Consider the following 20543-nt stretch of genomic DNA (forward strand, 5'->3'; position numbering starts at 1 on the left):
AGAGATCAGTGTGTTTTATTTGTATTTTATGTGGTAGGCCAACAGAAAGGAGATAATTGTAAAGTTCAAAGGGAAATAAAGGATATCAAAATATCAAAATAAAGGAACTTGAATACAAATGCACACCACACATTTCAGATTTTTTAAATGGTTTATTTGAAAATCATCTCTTTCTTCCAATTCATGTATATGTGCTGGTTTGTTTGTCCATCACATAAAATTCTAATAAAGCACAAAAGGTTGGGTCAAAATGTAAAAAAGGTTCAAGGAGTATTTAAAGACATATTAATAAACACCAAAATGTAATAATTATTGATAACTGTGATAATCTGTAGCTCAATTTTATTCCATAGAGTGATTATTGTTTGCTTTGATTACATAAACTCCCCCCACCACACAAAACACAAAATTTATATTTTAAATTGTTAAATGAATACAAAACCTCACATATTTGTCAAACATGTCCAAAAAATATTAGTGAAAAGTAGAAAATCTGTAAAATTGTTTATGTATTTGTATCTATCTTTTTCCTTACATCTATGTTTTGTTGTTTTGTTTATTTTTACTTTCAGTGTTTTTCAAATTTACTTCGCAGAGCTCGTGTTGATGGCCTGTTGTTGCAAAGAAAATCCTCTAGGTGGTGCTCTAACAAAGCCTCTGAAACTGAAACAGAGGTTTGTAATGGCAAAGGTAAGTTGTATTTCCTTTTTTTATTGGCTATCTGTTTATTGCTATCTTGTATTAAAATAAAGTATCCATAATAAATTTAAATTATAATAAAAAGCTAATATTTATTCGAAAAACTGTAGCTTGTTAAAATTAAGCAGGCATTCAAAGCTAAACCCTCTCATTCTTAAACATCTTTTTTTTTCTCAAAAGTTTACACCACAATACAATCGTGCAGAAAATCTCAACATAAAAACAATAAAAACATGGGATGAACTAGACAAGAAATTTACTGAGATGTCACTTAATCAGTTATCAGTTTTGGGCTGATCAGATTAAAATGTTTTGTCGTCACTATATGATGCAACTGATTATCTGCTTTGAGCCGAATTGCTCTTCATGTTCAGGTCTGAATATCTGGGAACTACAAACATAAATGCTTTCAGCTTTTATCTCTAATCAGCTGTCATAAATACAATCAGTAGGCTGATTAGATTCCTGTGCAGCTAGAAGTTGTAAAAATTATTATTTTTTGCATGTTAAGGTGGGGCAAGATTTTTTTCTTTAGTGTCCTTTTAAATGACTGCATGTAGAAAACTACAGAATACACTGCAACAAAATTAATTAACAATCCTAGAATGACCTGAAAAACCTTAATATAACTGACTTGAAGAAAATGCTCTATTTCACAAATAGTAAAAAAAAAATAAACCTATGAGCTGTGTATTGGTTTACACTCCCTTTACATAGTTTTGTTATCCTTTGAAAGACGACTCTCTCATTTCCTGACAGAAGCAAGTTTCTTGGTTGAATAAAATAATTTTAAAACTAAATCTGCCGGTGGAGTGAATAGTTTTGGGCTTAACCGGAAACTTACACACATTTTTCCCTCTGAAATGTTTGTGAAAACAATCCTCTCGATTCAGGTAGATTTTAAGTGCAGCTAAAAACGTAAGGTACAGTCTATTCTTTTCACTACTGTCACCTTAATGATTTTGTTTTTCTCATCTTTCACCAAATAGTTTGGTTTTACTCTTGATTTTATTTATCTCCTTCTGCAAAGAACTGAGCAAGTTCTTTTTCTGCACCTATAGGTAGACAGAGCTTCTCTCACAGATAAACAAAATTTCTCTCCAGCCAAAAGAATAAAGTTTTGCTTTTAATTATCTCACAAAGAATCTTTACAAGATGGACGTAAACGTTGTGGACGCCCAAACTATTTAAGCCCCATTTTCAGATTTTAATGGATAACCAGCCCTTGTAGGGAAAAACCTCCAAAGCATCTTGGCTATCAGTTACATGTTTTCCCAGCAGAGGTTGTGTTTACCAGTCCCAGCTGCTGGCTGGGAGGGAATGGGAGAAACAGGGTGGATTTGGAATGTTACTGGAGCTGCAATACATGTCATGCCACAGAGACAATAAACTCAAATTATCCGTTTAATTCAACTCAAGGCACACACACACACACACACACACCCCCACACACACGCCCACACACACACACACACACGCACACACACACACACACACACACACCCACACGCACACACACACACACACACACAAAAACCCCTCTGAGAGACAACATGTCTAAGCTCTTAGAGCAAAACCAATCAGGCAGAAAAACTGGCCTGTGTGATTTTTACATTTAGTAATTCAACTGAAGGAATATCCAAAGATCTTCTAAACATTTGAATGAAGTTCCCAAGTTTTGAAAACTTTGGTTGCACGAGTTCATCCATCTCTAACAAAAGTCAAGGTGTTGAACAAACTTATTACTGAGGTAAATAATCTAGAAATGCAAACTTAAGGCTCTTGTGTCCTAAGCAGGACTCACTGGGCAACAATAGCAGCAAATAGGTTTCACAGAAGCAGCTTCTATTAAAAATAGACATATGCAAAGATATTAAGTTACTATCATCTTACACAACCCTGCACTGGAACATTTTTTAATTTTAAAGCGTCTAGTTCTGAAGATAAGTAATAATTACACTTAAGAATAATTATTCTCTCTTATTTTCACCACCCAATCTCAACTGCAAATTATGTTGCCTTCATTTTACCTCAAAAGAAGGAGGAGAGGATCAGTTGTTTTTTTATGACACAGTTGTAAATAAGAACTTGATCTTAATTTGACCTGGTGGTTAAATAAGATACGATAAAAACTTGAACCTTGTTCTACTAGCACATTTTTTCTCTTCAAAATCTGTTTATTGTCTTTTATATTTCAAAAGAGACACACAGACAAGTAACTCACAAAAGCACAAAAAACACCTAACAAAACCAAAAGAAAACACATTAACAACTTAAACATTCAAGGTGACAAACATTAGTTGATTGCAGTCAGACAGAGTACTTTAAGTTTACTAGCACATTTTTAAAAGTTACACATACTGTATGCTCCCTTAGTAAAGGTGTGTAAAAAGCCTAAACATAAATTATTCACTTATTTGTTTTAGGATACAGAAATTGTTTTGTTTTTTACTATTTTTGACTGATTAACATTTATTTTGATAATTTAAAATAAATCAAAAAGCCATTTAAAACTGAAACAGAAGTTAGCAAAGAGGATCAACACTGAGTCCTGAATTTATAAATCCTGACAAGGTGATTGATTATTTATTAATAACCTGCTGGTTATTACGTCACAGTAGGGCTCCTATCTGCAGTGTGCTATCTGTACATAAACTGGTCCAGATGAAACGGCACCAACAGTTCATGGACAACCTGCAGATGAAGAAAATGTAAGCTTGACCGTAAAACTGCAGGTTCAGTCTTTTTCTATCAGTTTGACATGTCCCCGTTTTATCTTCAGGGTCAGACACAATAAATTCACTTTGGGGGTTATTGATTAAGCACCACACCTAAAAGCTTCTGCGACAGCACGCCTGTGATATTTTAACTTGTTCCAGGTAAGTCAATGACGTAACATTAAGGCGTCAGAGAAATGTGCAAATCTGTGTGAAAAATGGTTTTCTTCTATTTGATCTTAGTCTTTAACTGAGGAGGGTGGTAACAGCTACATAATATATTTACCAATCACGTGTTTGTTAGTTGGAAACACAAAACAGCCAACCACAGTGCAGCATCTCAACGTTTTTAGGCATCTACGAGATGAAGACAACTTGCTGAAGTTCAAACAGGGAAAACAATGGGGAAGAAAAGAGATTTTAGTATTAGTTTTGGATCATCAACTGCTCTGCTGTCACAAAATGTTAGTGAATTTTAAAATGGCACAGCCTGCATTAGCAGGGTTACTGACCATGTCGGTCCATTTTTGGCTCTAATAATCTCAAACTGGTTCCATGAAATGGCCTCCACAATACTCGGACATCAATCAAACAGAGAACCTTGACCTAAGACTCAAATCATGCAAAACGTGCAGCTGACCAATCTGCAGGGACTCTGTGACGCTTGCATGTTAATGTGGATAAAAAAACTCTGAGGGATGCTTCAAACACCTCGTCAAATCTATTCAGCAAATAAAAAGGGCAAAAATGAATGTAATAAATCTAGTTTGCAAGCAAATTTATAACATATTAGTCGACATAAACCCACATTTAAACAGGCTCTCTGCTTGCAGATGATGATTAGTATCTATCCTGTGCATCATCTACAGGTCAAAGGATTTTGGTGTAGTTGGCTACGTTTATCTTATCATACAAAAGACTTAGTAAAAAACAATCTCTGGTATTTGCAGTAGTTTCTAAAGTTTATTTCTTCACTTTTGAAGGTTTCCCTTAGTCAGCAGTTTTATGTGCAAAATTATGTACGTGTCTCAAGAATTGATTTAATCAACTGGCTTTATGGGAGAATAATTATATGAGTGCATATTAAAGTGTTATAAAACACAGAAACAAAGAAAACCCCATATTAATGAACAAAGGTGAAACAACCGTATCTGTTGATATTATGTAACAATCAAATCTAAAATATGACGTCCAGCCTGAATCTCTGCTCTGGTGCAGTGTGAAAAAATGTGACTTTTTACATGAAAGTTGAACAAAATACAGGTTTCGTTGTCAGTTTTTAGCACATTAATTGACACAAACTTTTTTTTGTCCCATCAAACTGACCTTAAGATGGGTTTCCAGGGCAGATGAAGTTTTGTATCCTATCTGCAAAAAAGATAAGATGTTATTAGGCTGAGCTTATCATTAAATTATGTAAGAAAAAACAGCAATGATGAGTTGGCACTTGTGTAATTATTACGCAAATCTACCATTACATGTGTAAATAATTTTCATGCAAAAGTGAAATTGTATCAGGGTTGAATCTATAAACCACTGGCTTCTTAAACGACAACAAGATTATTTTTTAAATCTGTTGGGATCTAGTATCTGAGGAGGAGGTTTTGCTTTGAATAATACTGTGAATAAACGTGTTTTGTAGAGTCTGTGTTGAACGTTTTGTTCAAAATGCAAAAATGGTGGAAATGTACAACGTCAAATACCAAACATACTGAAACTTGATTATTTACGTTTTTTACCTGATATTTTATGGTATTTATCCTTCAAATGGTAAATGTTAGAATAATTTTGTTATCATTGTTACATTAGTCATCTATTGGTTAAAGTGAACATGTGTGTGAGACAGAGCTAACCTTTCTTTAACCCTTAAAACTAGTTCTTTGAAAATGGTCTTCTGATGAGTTTTCCCTGGTCGTAAACCTGTGTTTGTTTACACTCTGTGCCCTCCTACGTAGAGATTCCTTAGTCGTAAATCTACCTTTTGTTATGCATTAGTTCCTGAGTGACTGCTGATCTTATCAGCACCAGCCCCGTTTCCTTTGTTTTGTGTTAATAAAAGACAAGTTCTACTGCAGAGCTGCAGAACACGTGGTGAGCTGTTCAGAGGAGCAGTTCGTTGTGTTTTCTCCTTTTGCAAAAGCTTGGTTGAAAACTCAAACGTTGTCTGTGGTTCTATCTTTGTATTTTAGGTACACAAAAATGCCTATCAGTAAATTCAGCAAATATTTTTATATGTAATTTATTTGAAAACAAAAATCAAGCCTATCATTAAATAATGTACAAAACTTTATTTGAATGTAAAACATATCGAGCACAAATTGTGCAGTAGTTGTCAAAATAGAATTATTTTGACTGAAGAAATTTTAATTTTGCTAAATATTTTGAGCCAACAAATATGAATACAGACAATTTCCAATCACATTTATTACATTAACCCTCCGGATTGAACAGATATGAAGAATGGCTCTGTAGTTATATGACAGAAGTGGCTGTTAACCTTTGAACAGAATAACTGATTATTATTCTCTATTTCCTTTGCTTTAATCTTATTGATATGATTATATATCTAACCTGGAAAGGTTATGGATGCTAATGTAATTTTTAAAATAAACTAGTAGACTTTATATAAATGTTTAATTAATATTGTAGTTTTAAAATTTTACTTCATCCCCTTCTCAGATATGATTACAAACAAAGTAATGTAATATTTTGAGTCTTTAATAAAGACAATTAACAAGCTTTGTGATTTCTGTAGAACATCGGATCCCAAGTTTTTAAAATTCAGACTCAGAAAGCTAAAATATTTTAGCAGTTTGTTAATAGTTTTTTCAATGCCTGCTGCCACAGCTGGTCCTTTAAGGACTTTCCTTATCTTCAAGTGACCCAAAATGAAAATGAGTTTGACCCGTGTTGGAGACTCGCATTTCCAGCTGAAGAGATTCCAGAAGAGCCAATGAGTTAAAATCAACTAAAGTTTAATTAATGTACAAGATATATATTTTGGAGATCGACTTGCACATCAAAATGTGAACAAAGTTGCAATTCCAGTGCGATCTAAAAGTCTCTTGTGCGAACACACCGTTGTGTATAACAACCACCCCCTCCTGCTCTGTTCCCTGATCCACTCGTCGCTGTGATCACGCCCGGCTCGTCTCCCCTTTGATCACGTTGGTTCCCCTTGTGATCTGCTCTCAGTTATCATGATTGCATCCTTGTGTCTTCTATGGTAATGAAATGCGGATCAATCTCCAAGGCTATCAAAGCCTGGCATGTCAGGAGGAGTGCTGTAACAGAGCAGGACCCACTCGAGTTTTACATGTGACTAAATCTATGCTTATACATCAATATAACATTCAACAAAGGTAATTTCCTTATTCTTCACAGTACTAAGACATGTGTTTATGGGAAACCTACAGTCCTGCCATCCATGTGAATGTTGCTTGTCTCATCACAAACCATAAATACTACAGGAAAGTTTTGGACAAAATTTGTTTGAATCTGATTTATGCCTCAATGGCAGCAAAAAGACCAATTAGTTTTCATGTTTTATCAGTGTATATTACCAGTTTTGGCACAGAATGTTAATCTTTTGAAAGAAATTTATTTAGCTTCTTGATAAACTTTCCAGATGGCCCATTTGGTTTTGTGACACGACAACATGCTCAAGTGCCTTTGGGAACCAGGACTAAAAAAATTATCATCACTGATTCATTACATTAATATCTTATGTTTATCTGCTGCAGTTGCTATCAAGCAGGTCTTGACATAGTTTCTTACTGGACTTTAAACTGTATAAAATGATAAAACTTTTTAAATGCTTGATGTTTCCTTATGAATAAATGGTGAAGCAGCTTGTTAATAACGACACTGTTCATTAACAGACTAATTAGAAAATTGTTTAGGAAGAATCACTGCAGTAGAGTTATCTCTGTTTTTGCCTGTTAGTGAACTGGATGAGGTAAATATGTTGCACTGGTCAAAGTTATCTGTCTTTTCATATCTTATGAAATTTTGGATCCGAGATGTCCATAAAAACACCTTTAAGAACAAAAAGAATTTTATTTTATTTGCAAGTTACTTATTCACACATATAACATTCAGAGACGTGTTCTATAAGAACCAACATGATCAATGTATAGAAGGTTTATACAGTTTATATGAATATATAAATATAGTGTACAGTGTGAGGCTCTTCTCCAACGTAAAGCTTTATCCCTCCCTGCTAGACCAGTCCAGGTAAGAGCCGGTGTAATTACGTGCTCTGAAAATAAGAAGAGAAACATTGACGGTAAGAGGAGACGTCTTCAGTATCGACTTGGGGAACTTTAATACTGTCAACAAAACTTATTAACGTACGTCACATATCCGAGTTCTCTGACTTTGCTGATGGCCTCTGCTGACCGCTTCCCTGACCGGCAGTAAAACACCAGCTCAGGTGCATCCAGGGCAGGTTTGGGAATCCCGTATGTGGCCTGGAAATCCTCTGGGCTCATTTTGAAAGCAGTTTCGACAGTGCCAACTGACCAAAACAGAGGAGAAAGACACAACAGCAGTTCACTCACATAGGCCACCAGAAAGACCATCTAGTGAAAAAGATGCAATTATTTAATAAAATTATAATAAATTAGTTCTTACGGGCAATGTGAGTGGACCTGGGGATGCGTCCTTTGTTCACCTCGTCTGTCTCACGGACATCAATCAGAATCAGATCTTTGCTTTGGGCCAAGAGAACCTTCAGTTCCTCATATGTGACTAGAAAAAAGAAAAGATGTTTTTTAAGGAACATCCGGAGAAATTTGCGTGAATAAATTTTTTAGGTTCTATAACTGCACTTAATTTTTAGGTAGTGTTTGCAAATATTCTGAGATCAAACTGGAGACAAATGTTAAAAACTTTATCAAAGATTAAAAACCTGGAGATCCATGGTTTAAAAAATCCTGCCTTCAAACTTCAAGTATGATTTTCTTTCTTCTAAATTGTTAATTACAAAACGTGCATGTAACAAAATGCAAAAAGCACAAGTGAGCAGATATGTTACAGTTTGTGCAAAGGTCTGAATAGAAGATAATTAATGTTTTAAATGTAAATGTGAAGCCATCAGCTTGACCCCATCTACTCTGCTGCGTCACGGTGAAATATGCGTAAAGATTTAGTCATAAATCATTATCTCCACATTTATCTGTCTTTGTGTAACATTTGACATACTAACATTTGCAAATCATCAAAGTATACTAAACTGAAACAAAAATATAATTTACTTTGCATTCTAATTAATTTGTAAAATTCTTTTTAAAAATATTTTAAATGAACGCTGTAGGATGTCCCAGTTTAATCTTTAAAATGAGATACTTACTGTACCATCAGAGGAAAACACTCACCTGGGTTTGTCATGTTGGTGTGTGTGAGTGAAGCTGTAGAGACGAATCAGGAATCTCTGCTTAGTTCTCCTCTTCCACATCGCCGCTTTTATGCAGCTTGGTGGCAAATAATTGGCTCAGGTTGGCTCAGTGGGCCGGCTCTGACCTTAAAGACTCAGCTAATGAGCCAATAATTATGTAAGAGCATCACAGTTGAGGAGGTGTTTCAATTACAACACGGGCTCTGAATCATTAGGTTCTCTATGAACGGTCAAAAAAATTAATAATCTATTAAACGATTACATTTAACATCTAACATTTTAGATGTAGACAGACAATATTTGATGAAAGAAAATCAAGCATAAAAAACTGACATAATTTAGTACAAATATGTTCACATTTAAAGACTCACTGAAACAATTTCTTTGTTCAATAATCAATAAAGAAAAAATATATCACAGTGAGGGCAGCTCTGCCTGGACCCTGATGCTCTCAAGTTCTCATTATTTCATCAGTGGATTTAAATCCCTCCCTCCTTCAATTTGTGACAAAGTTTTCTATGTTTTTGTTCAATTAAGAAATCACACACTTTACAAATGTAAAAGTCAACAAAACAGACTGTATGTAATGTTTTTTTTAATGGGTATGTATTTTTAAATTATTCCTTAATATATATGGGCGAAGTGAAATTAGAGTTTTTGCTTATATAATTGTGCAATATTATAATATAATTATTTTCAACAATTATTATCGACAAAAATAAACAAAAAACCAAAGCAAGTGGAAGTCAGGAACTACAGGCATATTCAGATCAGTCCCATCATGGACACTTTCTCTGCTGAATTACTTTCAGGTCAACAGTTTATGCAGGTATGCTGATATTTTTTTCTACTTTATTTCAACCTAAAATAACCTCAACTGCAGATAATGTTTTGCATACATTTATTAAAGCAACCACCATCACAGAAAAGTCTAAACCAAACTTTATTGCGATTAATTAGATCTCAAATCAGTAAAAAAAGTCACATTCACGTATACTTTAGTGTAAAATATATACTTCTAATAGAGTACTAGAAACACAAAATATTCGCAGTACAAACATGTCTCTTTAGAAAATAAATAAATTAATTAATTAATTCCTGGCCAGAATTAAAAAAAAAGAAAAACTTTGTCACATTTCAGCTCTGATGGCCTCGTTACTCGCAGCTTGATCTTCAACCTGCTGGAATAATATTGTGACGCAAAATGAAGCTAAAAGCAGATTTAAACCCGATTGTGGCAGAAATCAAACAACACACTCACCTGAGCAGAATAGCACCCGGCTTTAGGGAGCCGTTTCCATGACGACACCCTCCACAGGGACTCTCTGAGGGAGGCTGATAACCCGTGAGTGTCATGAACCTGACGAACACGTAGATATGTACGTTTTCAGGCTTTTATTTTAAAATAATGTCATGTATTAAAATAAGAAAATGAAAGCACCTTCATGCGTTTCAAGCAGGCACTTCTGAAGTCCATGTTGCTGCTGCTGCTCACTATGCTGATGGTGGAGCTGATGATCACCTCAGCAGCCGACTGCAGCTTCTCTCGTTTCTTACAACACAAACACACATATTAATTTTATACGACTTGTGAATATTTAGATGTCTTTTTAAATAGAAAGCACAAAAATACACGTTATATTTCGTCACTTTAAAAGCAAAAACTTCAATGTACTTTATTGAGCTTTTAAGTGACTAACCAAGAAAAAGTACTAGAAAAGTTTTTAAAAAGTAAAAAAGACGATTAAACTAAAACGCAAGTTTTTAGTCTACATTCAACACAAAGAGCACATAACATCCACAGTGAAAGAAGATGGCGGCTGCATCATGCTGTGGGGATATTTTTCTTTCAAACTCAGAGTTGATAGGAAGACAGACATAGGGGTAAATATAAGGCAATTCTGGAAAATAAAACTGTTAGAGATGTAAAAAAACTGGAGCAGAGGTTTTCCTTAATAAAGACCTTAAACATGGCACAACTTGAGGATTGAAACTCATAGATGTGTTGCCTCTTTTTAAAGTTGAAAAAGCAAGAAAATTCAGTCTCTAGAGATAGTTCTGTATGCCACACTACTTTATTTGACTTTTATTTGTAAATAAATAAATGAAAACTATGTATATTTTTACTTTCACATCCCATTTATGTACCGTATTTTCCGCACTATAAGGCGCACCACATTATAAGGCGCTCCTTCAATGAATGGCCTATTTTTTAAAACTTTTTTCATATATAAGGCGCACCACATTATAAGGTGCTCCTTCAATGAATGGCCTATTTTTAAAAACTTTTTTCATATATAAGGCGCACTGCATTATAAGGCGCATAGAATAGACGCTACAGTAGAGGCTGGGGTTACGTTACGCATCCATTAGATGGAACTGCGCTAAAGGGAATGTCAACAAAACAGTCAGATAGGTCAGTCAAACTTTATTAATAGATTACAAACCAGGGTTCTGACAACTCCGTTCATTCCCAAAATGAATAAACAGCTGTTGCTTCCTCCACTTCCGCACCATTGATTCGTTCATGTTAAATTCTCTGGCTGCTGCTCTATTCCCGTGTTCTACTGCGTGACTGATCGCCTTGAGCTTAAACTCTGCGTCGCAAGCGTGTCTCTTAATAGGAGCCATTTTGGGGTCTTTACACAAAACCCAGCATGCACCGCGCGCTTCTTCTTCTACGGGGGAAAATGAAGTCGACGGCTGCTTACCGTAGTTGTGAGACCTGTTGTGGCTTAATATTGGTCCATATATAAGGTGCACCGGATTATAAGGCGCGCTCTCGGCTTTTCAGAAAATTGAAGGTTTTTAGGTACCCCTTATAGTGTGGAAAATACGGTACTATTTTGAGATAATCTGTGACATAAAATACACTGAAGCTTATGGGTCGATACCAGAAAAAACTTAATTAGTCAAATTATTTTCCCCCTGTAAGCACAGCAGTCTTACATAAAGTTGAGAACTTAATACAGAAAAATGTCTTTCTTGCCTTTTTTCTTTCTTTTAAAGCCTTCATTGTGTTGAAAAGTTCAGCCTGCAGAGCTGATGTGACGGCCTGCCTGTTGTTGCTCAGAATGTCCTCTAGATGGAGCTCTAACAACAATTCACAATCTGTGGGGGGAAAAAACTGGTGAATGTTTTCAGCTCAGGGTTTCATGTTCACATCTGCTGCGATGATGATGATGGTGGTAATAAATTCTCACCCATTTTATCTGTGAGCTCAGAGGTGAAGGGGTCACTATGCTGTAAGAAGAGCAGGAGTAGGAGACTCTGCTGAACTGGGAGGTGACTGGGTTCCTGCTCTGGATCGTCCCAGTTTTCCTGCCCCACAGTGAACACAACACCATCACCGTGCACAGGATCATCAGGGAACGCTGGGACATTTAAAAAGCAATACAGAAATTAATATTTACAAAATATAACTAATAGTACTGTTCTGGTTTTATGGCCTCAGTATGTATTTTATAGATCGAAGAGTTGCATCTTTTGGCTCTACATCATTTAGAAAAAAAAAAGAATAACAACAAAAATATAAACTTAGGAGTAATCAGCTTATTTTTGTCATGATGAGAGAATAATTCACTAGTTAACTGCACAATAACCACATTTGGAAATTAGTTACAGTTACATGTGAGCCTGCTTAGCTGATGGAGAGAGAGCTGTGACAACGTGTGAAAGGAGTCGATTATCGGCCCGTCTTGGTAAATAAGCCGCAGTTTGAGACTGATAGGAAATGACAACCAGCGAGGTTTGTGAGCGACAACCTCACAAACCTCATTTTAATGATGTACAGATACAGTATATGCTGTTGTTTAATTTCTAACTCCCCCGCTGAGTACAATGATGTTATTAAAACGGTCTATTCTGCTCGAAGGAAAATATGTCTGAACTGTGCAAAAATACACAATCATGTTTGCTAAAATGTACTTAAAAACATTGAGTTTATTTACACTTGTTCATTTGTGTTATTTTACTTCACTGATCAGTCAGTTGATGACACTGCATAGGTAGTGCAGCAGCGCCATCAAGTGGTCTCATTAAGACAAAACAGCCAGATGAATCTGATTTTAAAAACACTAAAATATATTCAGCAAATATAACTTCTGTCTTTCTCCACATTCAGACCCTGGTGTTCAAATGAAATGATGTATCTTCATGTAAATCAAAGATTTTAGACGTGCAGGAGGAATCTGAAAGAAAACTGTTGTGTGTCGCAGCTCTTCAGCAACTTCACCTACTATTCATCTCTGAAACTCCCACAAACTCTAGCATGCACTTTGTTTCACAATTGTCTTAGCTGTGGCTGCAGTTTTTCCTAATACATCTTGTCTTTTCACTTAATTTGCTAGGAATGTGTTTGTATCAGCACAGTCAATCTCTAGTTTTTTTTTAAGCTAATACACTAGAAAAGGTAACTAGAAATAACCTTCTTGGGTTTACCCTCCTCTTGAAGGAGTCTGTTCCTAAAAGTCTAGACAGCGGTCTTCCTCACTACGGAACGTTTCTACTGAATTCTGGGTTTCCATCACCTGTATGTCATTATCATAAAAAACAGATAAAGATAGAAAATATGTTACTGAGTATGTAAATCTACATGATTTTCCTTTTTTGAATCAAACTACTGAATAAAATTACATTTCAATGACTGTAATCTATGGCAAAGAAGGACAGAGAGAATTTGCCAAAGTGGCAAATTTACAAAAATAAAACATATTGGCAAAATAAAGCAAAACAATGTAACCTGGTTTATACATCAGTTTTTCCTACAGTCAGCATCGACTGTAGGAAAAACCCACACAAATTCACTGTTACTTATTAGATAATAATAACCGTTTTCTCTGAAACGTGATAAATGTTTTATCCCAAATTAGATAAATATGACCATAAGAACGAGAGGAAGTTTGCACATCAAAATGAATGAACCAGATGGGGAACAGGATGAGTCATAGTTTCCTCAATTTTTGTTTAATATGACTATATTTTTTACTACCGGATGCAACATATGAAACCAACACAGGGATGATGGTGGCTGTGCCTTATAAAGCTTTCAACATTCTTTATTAGGTCACGCTAAACTGAACGAATGACTCTGTAAGATGGTAAACATTGCTAAACATCAGCAACCTGGTATTTTTATTGTGATGTTGAAGTTGCACTAAAATAGTTAAAGGAAATTAATCCCAGCTTCTATGGAAACTGCAGTTTTAACAAGACTACAGAAAAAAATTATCACAGTTACAAAGATGTTCACACACCTTCTTATTGCAAAAAGCAACATTTAATGAAAATAAACAGCATTTTCATTTCCCACATTTCACTTCAGTGGAGTAGATTTGCAAACATTGTTTATTCTCTCTGCTGCTGCTTTCAACGTTTGTTTTCTCTCATTTGATTTTAATTATCTGCTTCTGGGATCAATTACAGCTTTTTCTTATTCTCTCACAGCTAAACATGTGTTTTTTTTATTTGCAAGTCCCTGAAGAGAAAAACAAATCTGTGCTTTAATTGTTTTTGAACGTCTTTACTAGAAGAGATTGAATGTTCAACCTCCCAAAACTCTATTTCCAGATTTTTTTTATTGGAAAACTAGCCCTTCCAGGTAAAGACCCACAATGCATCTGGGCAGTGGGTACATGCTGTTCTCCCAGCGGTGGTGGTTGTTTACCTTTGGAGGAGCGGCAGTGCATTCTGTCCAGTCCCAGATGCTGGTAGTCCAAGGCAACAGGAAGGGTTTGGAAGAAACCAGACGGAGCTGAAACAGGGATGTTACTGGGGCTGAAAACCAGAACCTGAAAACATGGCGAGTCAAGGATGATTCACTCAAATCAGACGTCTAAATCCCCTTTGGAAACAAAGAAAAACACCCAGTCTACCACACAACATAGCGCTGCATGTCTAAACTTAAGTCTGCACAACGAAGCACAGACCGATAGTTACAATATCGCTGTAGGCAGAATGAATATCGAAGAACTGGAAGGGCTGCAAGAAACGTTGCATAATTATTTAAGCACAATGAAATCAGGATGTTTATGTAATATATTTGCCGACATGTGTGTGTTTCTACAGTATTAAGCTTTTTACAGGGTAAACAGACATTAAGGTGGAGAAGACTTTCAGATACAACCAATTAGTTTCACTACCAAAACAGCAAAACGACGACCTGAGGCAAACTTTTAGTAAAACCTTGTGGTTGAGATGAAATAATAATCTTTTGTTTATTTTTATTCCTTAGAAAGGCAAACACTTTATAATTATCACAAGGTGCATTTTTATTGCAATAATTCCAAATATAATTGCATATCCCTGGTTTCCTGAAGCAGATATTTTTCTTCTCCTGGTCGCTTTAACTCTGATGAGATTATTTAAGATGCTGAAAGCAAACTGAGACCCCGCCAGGAACGTTAGCTGGAGATAGGCACCAGCACAACTCCCGACCCCACTAGAGACAAGGGTGTTAGAAAATGGATGGATGGATGATGGATGGAAAGCAAATTGAGTGCTAGGTTTGCTGCATCTACAAATAAAATTTGAGGGGTTAAGGATGGTGGAAGATCCCATCAACACGTTCTCAGCTATTTAAAACCGTATCACTTCGTCTTTTGCTATCTCAGTTGAAAGTGAATACGGCAGATGTGCAGGGGAAGCAAAACCACAAACCCGTCTAAAGTAGAATATCTTGGCTTTATTATTTCATTTTCTATCCAGCTTCAGTTTTATATGCACTTCATTTAATTTACAAAAAGAAAGAAAGTCGCATTAAATTCTAGGGTTTCACAAAACAGAACAGAATAAAATACGATCTGGTCAAAAACAGGTTTTGAAATGTAAACTCCAAATTACAACACTTTTATTGTTGAGTACTAAACAAAAGAGAAACCCAAAAAAAGCTGTGTGTGAAAAACTAAGTGTTGGGTAAATTGTATTATTAGTATTATCAAATATTTGTTGTATCATGTAGCCTTGTAGTTACATTTAGATAATGTTTCTGTGTGTTAAATAACTTTGATTCTATCCTGAGACTTCCCTGAGAAATAGAGGTGACAGCTACTCTCAGCAGCTGTTGCCCTGCAGGACTTCCTACAAGACAGAGGTGTTAGTTGCTCCCAGCAGAGTTTTACAAGCCTGACAATAAACTCTGCTCTGTGCTTCTTTGTGCTACAAAGCCGTTGCTTTGAAGCTATACAACGTGTCCTATTCGACGCCGTGCCTGGAGCAAGAAGGATTTAGATTGTAGATACCATGTGTTTAGTTAGTGATTGTCATTTAGCGCTGCAACGATGTGTTTAATTATCCCCTCCACCCTTTTAGAGTTGCAGCGCCCCGTGTGGCAGGGTTCCTAAAATCAATAAAACAGAGGAGCGGGAGATGTGTTTTTCAGAGCGGTTGGAGATTTGTAACTGAAAGCATATCTCTGTCTGCTCTCCTCGCGAGAAACAAAGAATCTAACTCTCTTGTCTTTCCTGTGTTTGTTTAAAATTGTCTCTAATAGGTATTTAGACCTGACACTAAGTACTCCCTTTCCACATCTACAAATGTTGAATTTGTAGCTGTGGCTGCAAGCCTTAAAGGAACTGAGGCAACACTGAACAAATAAGGTCTTGGATTAGAGCCCACTGCTCTAATTCAAGTTTTGGTTTACTAAACAATGACAGTGTGGAATCTGTTGTGTGACAAGTTGTGAAGTTAGAGCCTGGTAAAGACAACAATTCTGTCTTTTTTTTTTTTAACATTTTGTGGCTCTAATGGCCTTTATTTATTGGTAGCTGTTAGGAAGAAGGGAAGGGAGAGAAGAGGAAGAAATGCAGTAAATGGCTTTGGGCCGAGAATCGAACCGGGACGACTGCTCTTCCACTGAACCATGTGGCGCACCAGATCATTTTTAATTGTGCCCTGACCTATAAAACCCTCAAATTAAAAAGTAAATTTTATTTTATTTTATTACAATAACTGTATTTTAGAAAGATTGATAAATGACCACCTGCTGATTGTCATAGAAATACCTACTGTGTTTAGTCAGGTGCTTCAATAAATTTGCTGTAATACAGACTGCTACAGGAGCCCACCACCATCAGCACCAACTCTCTGAAATAAGGCAAATTCCCTGAAGGGATCGCCGGAGAGATGCAACAATTCCTATTACTGGTTGCCATTAAATAGACTAATTTAAGAATTATCTGTGCTATACATCATTAGGACATTCGAAAGTGGTAACAAATGCATATCTAATTTAAGTTGCTTGTTGTTTTGTGTATGCCATGTGGAAAAGTAGAGCTACAGATGTGACTACTTCCTGTCCAACTGACTTCATGACACTGAAAACCCATTAAAGCTGCGACTGGACAGTTTTTAGCACACAGGGACAGGCAGAGGTCTAGCACAATCTTGTGATCCTTGTGTCCATAGTTGGTAGAACAAGTCTAAAATAACTCATCTTTATGTTTCACTGTCATATTTGGATAAGATGATGTAACTATAAGCACACCTCATTAATAGGGAAGCTGGATGAGTCATGATTCTGCACCAGAACAGTTGAAGCCCTTGTCATGTAACCGAACACAAAGCGAGCTTTTCTTCATGCACCGGTTCAGATACTCATCTTTACAAAGAAATCAGAACAGAATGTGATTAAACCAGACAAAAGGATATTTGCATGCGAGATAGCTCCGTAGGCAAATGGGGGTACTGCAGCACACAGGGGCTCAGCAGCGTAACAATCTGGACACTGAGCTCTCCGAACAGGCCCTGGTCCATGGCTTTGGGTGGGATGCTGAGAGGAAACCGTTCTCCGACAACAGGATGTCCTTTCTGACACCACGATCCTCTCTGATCGCACCATGGTCTTAAAAGGAGAGAAAATCCCTGTTTGTACACAGCCGTGACCTCACTGTGCCTGCATGAGCAGCAGGACTTTCAAACATTTTAACAAAATACAAAAAAAAAAAAAAATCATAAAACAGCAATAAACTAATATTACTGACTGTGCAGAACAAGTGACGTCCAAGATCAGAGGTGGTCGGACTGAAAGAGCAACTTTACTTATGAGGAAAGCGCTGTCGGGTTACAACAAAATCAGGAGTTAAACTTTATATATCTTAATAGCTTTAAGATCATACAATACAACATAAATGTATGAAAAAAGCTACAATCAAAAATTTATTTTTTGTGCTTTTTATTATAATTGCAATACACGTGGAGTGTAATTACATTTTATTTCACCATATGGATTGATTGGATTACATTAATTTGTGTTTCTGAATATTATTTGGATTTGTTCATCTTGTGCCTTATCATATTTGTTGTAATTTGGTGCAGTATAAATAAAACTATCTGAACTGAGCTGAATATGTAATTTCATTGAGACTCATAAGCTCTGAAACGGAGAACTACTACAGTCTGTGATGTTGATGTCTTACCTAAAGTCATGTTGTGATTTCTGTCCATGGATTTTAAATTTTAGTTGGATTCTTATCTGGATAAATATAAAATAAAATCTATTTATATTTTTTCCTTTCCCATGATATCATTTAAAAGAGAGGGAGGAGTTTCATACCCCGGCATTGGTCAAACCGAACGTCTGAAGAAACGCTTTAACATGAGCCTGCCATTTGGATGAGTAAAGTCCTGGATTTTTCATCTGGAAGAACGACATCACATCTTTAAAGCATTAAATAAACAAGAAAAATAAACACATGTCCACATGACAACAAACTTACTTCAGAAGTTAATATTTTTAAGTAAATGAGTACTTATCACATTTAATGAATTGAATTACCTGAAAATTCAGCAGGAACTTCAGTGATCCGTACAGATCTGTGAAGGCGCTCAGCTCCTCGGGATCGGGCTCAGGACAAGGCCACGCTCCGGGAAGCAGGACCTTTTTCAGATCTGTTCATGTCAATGCAAAACAGATGAAGTAAATATAATCTGTGACTCAGTCTGTTTGTTGTTGTGTTTGCATACCAGCTTGAAGGGTGTGCATTGCAATTCCAAAACACCAGGAACCAGCAGTTGCAACTAGAGAATAAAATGACAATTAGAATGAGTTTTTGTCTGACGAGTGAAGGAGTATGTGTCGCACAGTTAATGTTGAAAATGGAGGACATATTATTAAAAATAATAATAATAAAAAGATCAAACACAAGTTTCTCCACATTGTCTGTTATTTAAAATATCCAAACTGCTCCAGATGCCAGTCTAAAAGATTTTCTGGATTTTTGAGTAAATGTGATTAATTAAAGTGATTAAGTGATCCTAGTTATGCTTTATTGGATTTTTACAGAAATGAGGTTGGCTTTCAAACATAACATAAAGACTATTTTATTTAGAAACTTGAATCAGATTTACTTTAAAATCTAAATTAACACTTAAATTAGTTTGTATTTACTTGTACTTTGTTGATTCATTTATTTTAAGAAATAGGGGATACCTAGAACATATACAGTTTCAAAGATGACACACAGTCCAAAACACTTTCAGACTGTTTTAAGTTTTTCATGTCTGTATCATTATTAAATTATTTTATTAATTATTTTTATTAATATTTTATTAATTATTAATTATTTTACAAACTAAAGTATACAGTTAAGGGAAAAAAATATTTAGGGGGAAATTTGTATTGAAAACGTAAATAAATAAAAGTATTTCTTAGAACCCAGTCAGAACAACAGTTCTGTCCATTGGTTTGACAGAAATTAAATTTCAAAAGTGGGAATTTATGAATAATGGGTGTAAATATGAGAGATCACTGTAAAAAGTCCTTCTTTCTTTAATAATTAAAATTTTTTTTCATCAATTTGACAAAAAAAGATGAATTAAAGTCTGGAAACCCCAACCTCTCTATCTAGATAATTAATCCAAAGTAGCAAAATGCTAAAAACAAATTTCTAAAATAATTCAATATTCAGACTATTTTTACCACATACTTTATATAATCAATTATAAAATGCCTGGATTATACCCTTGCTGTTCTTAACTTAGAGAAACTTAAAGTAATACTCCTAATAGTTAAAATCACTTACTGTAGTTTTTAGTCTAAAGTTTTGATGGATATTTAAACCAGACGAATTAGCACGATATATCAAAATTCAGCAAATTATCAGGAAATACAGCCATCTTACCAGTGCAGTTTATCCTCTGATGGGACGAGCCCTTTTCGGTCCATAAAAGCACTAAAAGTGCTCCAGTATTCTTTAAACTAGATCGTTTCCTTTGTTTTCCCATCAGCTGGATTAGCCTCAGCACCTGAACAGATGGACAAGCTAACGTCATGCTAACATTAACATTAGCGTCGACAATAAACCATTTATACGTGTTAAAAAAACTTTTAGAAAACAAAAATCCAATTAGCGCATACCCAGTTTAAGTTATAAACAACTTATTCAAGTAATTACCTGCCGTATTTCTCTTAACATTTTAAATTCAGAAGTTGAATTTTAAACAATCAGCTCAGCTCTCCAGAACTGCGCAGGCGCGTAGGAACACCTGTCTTCAATTATCAGAAATCAAGGAAAGCGGAAGTATTCATCGCGATTGATCTGCAGCTGAGGGCGGAGGATGGAAGAGAAGCCAGAGGGAGAAGCTTAATCGTGTCTATGGGACATTTTTCTTAGTTTTAAAGAATCCTGAGGTCAGGGGGCCCAGTTAAGATTATCCTGTCCCGTTATGAGGCAAAGCAGTCAGCCAGCCTGGCTGTGGAGGTAATTCAGCCTGTAGAATTGCCTTTGTTAATG

The 20543-nt window shown here is 35.7% G+C and overlaps 2 protein-coding genes across 4 annotated transcripts; both read right to left on the bottom strand.

Annotated features, from left to right (window-relative positions):
* Nucleotides 1-7455: 7455 nt before the first annotated feature.
* LOC114138705 (thiosulfate:glutathione sulfurtransferase-like) lies at nt 7456-8906 on the bottom strand. Its single transcript, XM_028008096.1, has 4 exons — nt 8795-8906; nt 8052-8168; nt 7773-7935; nt 7456-7677 (listed from the first exon to the last, which is right to left on the bottom strand). The coding sequence occupies exons 1-4, from the start codon at nt 8805-8807 to the stop codon at nt 7626-7628; spliced, it is 345 nt and encodes a 114-aa protein (XP_027863897.1). The 5' UTR covers nt 8808-8906; the 3' UTR covers nt 7456-7625.
* Nucleotides 8907-9022: 116 nt separating this feature from the next.
* top6bl (TOP6B like initiator of meiotic double strand breaks) lies at nt 9023-20327 on the bottom strand. Of its 3 annotated transcripts, XM_028008095.1 has the most exons (14): nt 20205-20327; nt 19932-20055; nt 18775-18828; nt 18587-18699; nt 18365-18448; nt 18228-18283; nt 17793-17864; nt 17461-17653; nt 14480-14603; nt 12018-12188; nt 11804-11925; nt 10256-10366; nt 10076-10174; nt 9023-9995 (listed from the first exon to the last, which is right to left on the bottom strand). In XM_028008095.1, the coding sequence occupies exons 1-14, from the start codon at nt 20223-20225 to the stop codon at nt 9945-9947; spliced, it is 1395 nt and encodes a 464-aa protein (XP_027863896.1). In that variant the 5' UTR covers nt 20226-20327; the 3' UTR covers nt 9023-9944. The 3 variants fall into 3 exon arrangements, with proteins under 3 accessions (XP_027863896.1, XP_027863895.1, XP_027863894.1); XM_028008094.1 differs by lacking the exon at nt 20205-20327 and having other exon boundaries at nt 9023-9992; nt 19932-20166; XM_028008093.1 differs by lacking the exon at nt 20205-20327 and having other exon boundaries at nt 19932-20166.
* Between the last annotated feature and the right edge of the window lie 216 nt (nt 20328-20543).

This window comes from Xiphophorus couchianus, chromosome 23 (genome assembly GCF_001444195.1).
Source record: "Xiphophorus couchianus chromosome 23, X_couchianus-1.0, whole genome shotgun sequence".
Lineage (NCBI taxonomy): Eukaryota > Metazoa > Chordata > Actinopteri > Cyprinodontiformes > Poeciliidae > Xiphophorus > Xiphophorus couchianus.

Coding starts and splice junctions, on each gene's coding strand:
- LOC114138705 (XM_028008096.1), bottom strand. Junction 7,936..8,051: donor CAGGTCCACTCACATTGCCC/GTAAGAACTAAT, acceptor TGTTTTGGTCAG/TTGGCACTGTCGAAACTGCT. Junction 7,678..7,772: donor AGAGAACTCGGATATGTGAC/GTACGTTAATAA, acceptor TCTTATTTTCAG/AGCACGTAATTACACCGGCT.
- top6bl (XM_028008093.1), bottom strand. CDS start 20,082: ATGACGTTAGCTTGTCCATCTGTTCAGGTGCTGAGGCTAATCCAGCTG. Junction 18,829..19,931: donor TCAGAGGATAAACTGCACTG/GTAAGATGGCTG, acceptor TTTATTCTCTAG/TTGCAACTGCTGGTTCCTGG. Junction 14,604..17,460: donor CGGAGCTATCTCGCATGCAA/ATATCCTTTTGT, acceptor CCATGTTTTCAG/GTTCTGGTTTTCAGCCCCAG.